This window comes from Sinocyclocheilus rhinocerous, unplaced genomic scaffold (genome assembly GCF_001515625.1).
Source record: "Sinocyclocheilus rhinocerous isolate Xijiao unplaced genomic scaffold, SAMN03320098_v1.1 scaffold4094, whole genome shotgun sequence".
Classification (NCBI taxonomy): domain Eukaryota; kingdom Metazoa; phylum Chordata; class Actinopteri; order Cypriniformes; family Cyprinidae; genus Sinocyclocheilus; species Sinocyclocheilus rhinocerous.
The window spans coordinates 92857-98724 of record NW_015636589.1 but is presented as its reverse complement, the minus strand read 5'-3'; the positions used below and the strand labels follow the sequence as shown (position 1 = coordinate 98724).

Here is a 5868-nt window from a genome sequence, read left to right as displayed (position 1 = left end):
GGAAGTTGTGATTGTCTTTTCTTCTCTACTGTGACGTATATCCGAGTGAAACGGCATCTGAAATGAGAGGGCGGGACTTGATTTCGTCCTTCGGGAATTGATTGGATCGTTGGAAGGTGGGGCATTGCAAACAAAATGGAGGCAGATCTGAATGCCAGTTTGCAGTTAGTGTTGTTGGGGGATTTCTCTCCACTGGATTCACAGCTGACACCGAAGCATGAATAAATGTTTTATTTATTAAGGATGACGACGACGATCAACGGCACAAAACATGAGAGAGAGAGAGAGACTGCCTGAATGACTGCGCGCGTCCTCAATCAGGTTAAGTCATATTCATGAAAAAAATTAGTTTGCGATGTCCTAAGAGTAATGTTGTCGTAATATCCTAATATCTTTTCAATGTTTAGGGGTAACGTACTCCCTCATGACTGGTGTCAGTGAAGCATCAGCTTCAGCTTTTCCTCCTGTCGTTTATCCCAGCGTTTTCTTCTCACTCCATTCTCATGATGTTGTCTTGCATGCTTTACAGTCTAACACTTTATTCTTATCTAAAGAGTTTAATGACCTGACATTTGATCTAATTTGCTGAAGATATTAAACATAGAACCATGTTGCCATCATCCTTGAACTGTGCCAGTAAAGAGAAAGAGAGAAGAGACATGTTTTAAGTCCTGGAGCAAATATTGGAGAAGGTTTTTATGAAACAGCACTAGTGCACGCTTCTCACGCAAACTCAAACACATTAACAACACCCACTTTTCTGGGATTACCTCCACTCAGTTACGCAATACTAAAGCATGATCTGGAACCAGACAGAACAAACCCTTGTTTCATCAGAGAGAGGAAGACAGGCAACAGAAGAAGGTAAAAGTGATTTATTTTCCTCTTTTCTTTGCAAGAAAACCACATCCAGTTAAATCAGTTATGTTTCTATAGTAATGAACCTTTACTTTACTACTTTTTGTTAAATCATACTTGTGTTAAAATGCAGAAAATACCATCAGAATTTCTAGTCTCACTTTCACATTGAGTCTTTTATAATGTGCATGTTGCACAGAAAAGAACGTGCAAATACAACATGCAATCTTCCTCCAAAAACTTAACGGTTAACAGGACACATCTGTTTTTAATAACACTGTCTATTCAGGCTTGTCCTGTGTGTGTCCATGCATGCACTCAAGCATGAAGTGTTTTCCGGCATTAGAGGAATGTGTTCAATCAAATAAACACAGAGCAAACTTTTTTGTTCAAGGAATTATGATTTCATCGTGTTATGCATTACGTCTGTCAAACATTAGTGTTTTTCTGTGCACTAGGGAGCAATGAATGTCCTAAAATCTTCACGCTGTCTTCTGCTGCTAACCGTACTCCTCTTCACCAACCTTCCCTCTGCTCTGGCCGGGAAGGTCCTTGTTTTTCCTGTGGACGGAAGCCACTGGGTCAACATGAATATACTGATCGAGGTCCTTCACTCCAGCGGTCACGAGGTCACCGTGGTACGAACCGCCAGCAGCTGGTACGTCAAGGAGCATTCACCGCACTACAAAGCCATAACAGTGACCCTACCAGAGCCAATAAACATAGAGAAACAAGATTTCTTCATCTCGTTCCTGAGCAAAATGCTTGAGATACAAAAACATGGAGGATCGCCGATTGCATTCGTGCAGTTCTATTGGCAGATGTTGAAGATTCTCTACGGCATGCATTGGCAAGCAAGTCAGCTGGTTGTGGAGATTTTCGAAAACCCCATGTTGATGAAACAGCTCTATGAGGGACGTTACGACTTAGTTCTTATCGATCCAGGTCTGCCTGCAGGAGTGCTGGTGGCTCATAAACTCAAATTACCAATGGTTTACAACGTGAGATGGATCACTAGTGGAGAAGGGCACTTTGTTGTCGCGCCTTCTCCGGTTTCTTACGTCCCAGCAGCGTTAAGCCGCTTGCCGAACCGCATGTCATTTGGAGACAGGCTCAAGAACATTTTCCATTATGTGCTAAACACGTGCATAGACCATTTCATTGTGAGACCAGAATATGACAAACTAGTTGCACGCTATTTTGGACCTGAAACTGATTTCTACCACTTGCTGCAAGGCGCAGATATTTGGCTCATGAGGTCGGATTTCGTCTTTGAGTTCCCGCGTCCAACCATGCCCAACATCGTCTACATCGGAGGCTTCCAATGCAAACCCTCCAAGCCCTTACCTCCAGACCTGGAGGAGTTTGTGCAAGGTTCAGGAGAACACGGGGTGGTTGTGATGTCACTTGGGACGCTCGTGAGAGGTCTTCCAAGTGAAATCACGACTGAAATCGCTGCTGGTTTTGCTCAGCTGCCTCAGCGAGTCATCTGGAGGCACTTAGGAGAGCGTCCTCATAATCTGGGCAACAACACTCTTCTGGTTAAGTGGCTCCCTCAGAACGACCTGCTCGGTCACCCTAAAACACGTGCATTTGTCGCTCACGGTGGAGCGAATGGCATTTTTGAGTCTATCTACCATGGGGTTCCAGTGGTTGGGATTCCCTTGCTTTTTGACCAATTCGACAATATGTTGCGACTCAAGGTACGAGGGGCCGCTAAGGTTCTTGACGTCACCAAACTGGACAGACAGAGCTTTTCGGCGGCAGTCCGGGAGGTTTTACATCAGCCATCGTACAGGGACAACATGCAACGGCTGTCTAGGCTACACAAAGACCAGCCTATACAACCGCAAGAGAGGGCCCTCTTTTGGATAGAGTACGTCATGCGGCATAAGGGTGCTGCTCATTTACGTACAGACTCTTATAAGATGCCGTGGTACTCGTATCACTCTTTAGACGTGATGGCATTTTTGCTAGCAGTGGTGTTGGCAGTAGGAGGAGCTGTGGTTCTTATAATACGCTATTTGTGTTTTAGACTGTGCAGGAGACAGAAATCAAAACGTGAGTGATGCACTGATAAACAATAAATAATATTTATTAACACTCTCTATGAAGCCTGTATTTATAATATATTACAGGTGTATTCTTAAGGCAAGGCACCCCAGATGAATAGGCTAAAAAATTAACTAATAGATCGTACTTATCCATTTGATTACATTAAGAATTGCAAAAAAAATGGAATTACAAGTTTTCTGAAATGTTATGTTTAAATATGCAAAGGAGGCATTATCTTATTAAATATGCACTAATAAAACATATATTTCCAGAACAGAAATCTAAACACTGGATAAAGCCTTGTGTATTTTGGATATTTTCTTTCCACTCTGAAACAACTCTTTCTGAAAAGCCAAAGAACACAAAATTGTAAAATTGACCAATGCATGAAAAAAAGCATGCTTTTAATGTCTTGTCTTATTATAATGCATGCATAATTGCTCACTAAATTAATATGTTAATAATGAATAATAATAACAGCAGTTATAATACCGTCTATTTGTGGTTATAACCTTTAAGTGTATAATGATGTATAACACAATGAACACCATGTTATATTAGCTTATAATTCCTATATTTGTAATATTTAGATGTTGTTTAGAATCTGCATAGTATCTTACTAATTTTGAGTGATTTGTTACTGCTTAAAATAAAGTGACAAGTATTCTAGTAAACAATTAAAATGCTTTATAATGATAAATAATAATTGTTTAGCAGTTGTCTGCTTTTCATAAAATAAAAAGGCTTGATCTCCTTTTAAAAAATCATAAGATATTATGAAGTGGTTATAAGACATTAAACCTAAGGTTAAATTATTTTAAACAATGTCAAAATATAAGACATTCATTATAACTATGGGAACCATAATGCATTGTAACTTGGATATAATGTGTTCATTGTGTGTTATAAAACATTGCGCTCTTAAAAGGCATAACCACAAATTGTTAGGTATTGTAATGTATTATTATATTATTTAAAAAAAATGTATAGCCTGAATGCACTGTAAGTCGCTTTGGATAAAAGCGTCTGCTAAATGCATAAATTATTAAATTATTATTATAAATTATAACTGCAGTTATGATTCATGAGATGATGCAACAGATTATAATGGTTTTTATAAGGCATGCCTTATGCATGCCATTATGAATATCCTTATAATGCATTAAAAATAAGCCTTCAATATTTTGTTTTGAGTTGTTTTGAGAGCAAGTTGCTGAGCATTTTCAAACTTCAATAAATAGCTGCAAAACTGACATACAACAACGGAATAAAGTCTAGCAGGATATGTAGGACATTCAATATTTTCAGTAAGTCACAGTATATTCATATCATGATCACAAATCGTACATTTTATCAGACTGTTTTACACTTAATCATGAGCGTGTTGAAAAATCACACACCCACTGCGTGTGTTTTATTTACAGTAATTACATCATTGTGAACCACATGAACTTTATACATTCAAAGTTTACTTTAAAGCAACCGCTCACTCAAAAAGTAAAAACTGGGTCATCATTTACTCACCCTCATCTCATTTCAATCCTCTGTTCTGCAAAACACAAAAAAAACTATTTTGAAGAACATCCAAACAACAACTTCAAAATATCTTCTTTAGAAGAATGAAAGTCATACAGGTGTCAGACACAAGTGTGAGTAAATGATGACAGGATTTTCATTTTTGAAGTGAACTATCACTTTAACTCATCCGGGACAATGCAAAAGCACTCAGTCCCTTAAACTACTCTTCCAGACCACGATGTACACTATGAAGGGTATGAGGAGGATAGGCAGCAGTGTGGATACGAGCACGACTCCAGCCGGGGCGTCGGGTAAATCCTCTTCATTGTTACAAGAACTGAAGTACTGCCGGTGTATCCTCACGAACAGCTGCTCCACCACACGATTAGGGTAGAAGCACCCTAGCGCATTGCATATAAACTCAATACACTCAGTTAACTTGTGGTAGTTTCTGGACATAGGAGAGGGAGAGAGAAACATAAAGTGAGCTGTGTGACAGAAAGAAACGTGTAATCAATCACAGGTTTACAAAAATGTACACTATGAAGGAGTTGGAAATGAATGTGTTAAACTGATCAGAAGTGACAGTAAAAACTTTGTTACAAAAAAAGTCAATTTCAAATAAATGCTGTTCTTTTAAACTTTCTATTCATTATAGAATTCTGATGTTAAATGTATCACACTTTACACAAAAAGGAATGTTTTAATGAGCAGCAAATCATCATATTGGAATGATTTCTGAAGGATCATGTGACACTGAAAATTCAGCTTTGATCACAGCAATCAATTAAATTCTAAAATATATTCAAATAGAAAACAGTTTTAAATTGCAGTAATATTTCACAATATTGCTGTATTTACTGTATTTTTGGTTTTAATATAGGTAGTGCTACTCTTTCATAATGATACTGTCCTAAAGTGAGTTGTGTAACAGACAATAGTAGCAAAAAAACCCTAATCACTCTGGTTCACAACAACAACACAATTTCTTATTTATGCTTATGCAGAAAACGGAAATGTCTCTCATTGTTTAATGGACCAGGAAGTCTCAGAGTCCCTTAAGTAGCCAGCGATCAGGCTTCAAGAAATACCTCACTTCTTTCCCACACATCCTTCAATTGTTCTATGACCATTTCCTTTCTTTGTGCATATACCATGTTAGTAAGCAACATTTGTCCTTTCTCAGTAGAACTTGTACATATGAAAAGATACAGAAACTCTTAGTTTTAGAGTGTGATGCACATGCAAAAATGCATATGAATTTTTTTCATGTAAACATTTATGTATATACAGGTGCATCTCAATAAATTAGAATGTCGTGGAAAAGTTTATTTCAGTAATTCAACTCAAATTGTGAAACTCGTGTATTAAATAAATTCAATGCACACAGACTGAAGTAGTTTAAGTATTTGGTTCTTTTAATTGTGATGATTTTGG

At 37.9% G+C, this 5868-nt stretch overlaps 1 protein-coding gene and 1 pseudogene across 1 annotated transcript in view; one reads left to right on the top strand and one right to left on the bottom strand.

Moving 5' to 3' along the window:
* Positions 1 to 801: 801 nt before the first annotated feature.
* Positions 802 to 3079, top strand: LOC107748009 (UDP-glucuronosyltransferase 2A2 pseudogene; annotated as a pseudogene).
* Positions 3080 to 4550: 1471 nt separating this feature from the next.
* The window catches only part of LOC107748011 (receptor activity-modifying protein 3-like), a 20419-nt gene continuing 19101 nt past the window's right edge, over positions 4551 to 5868 (bottom strand). The window contains exon 7 of the mRNA XM_016562657.1: positions 4551 to 4882. Within this exon, the coding sequence (XP_016418143.1) occupies positions 4639 to 4882 (244 nt within the window). The 3' untranslated portion in view covers positions 4551 to 4638. The remainder of the gene's footprint in view (positions 4883 to 5868) is intronic.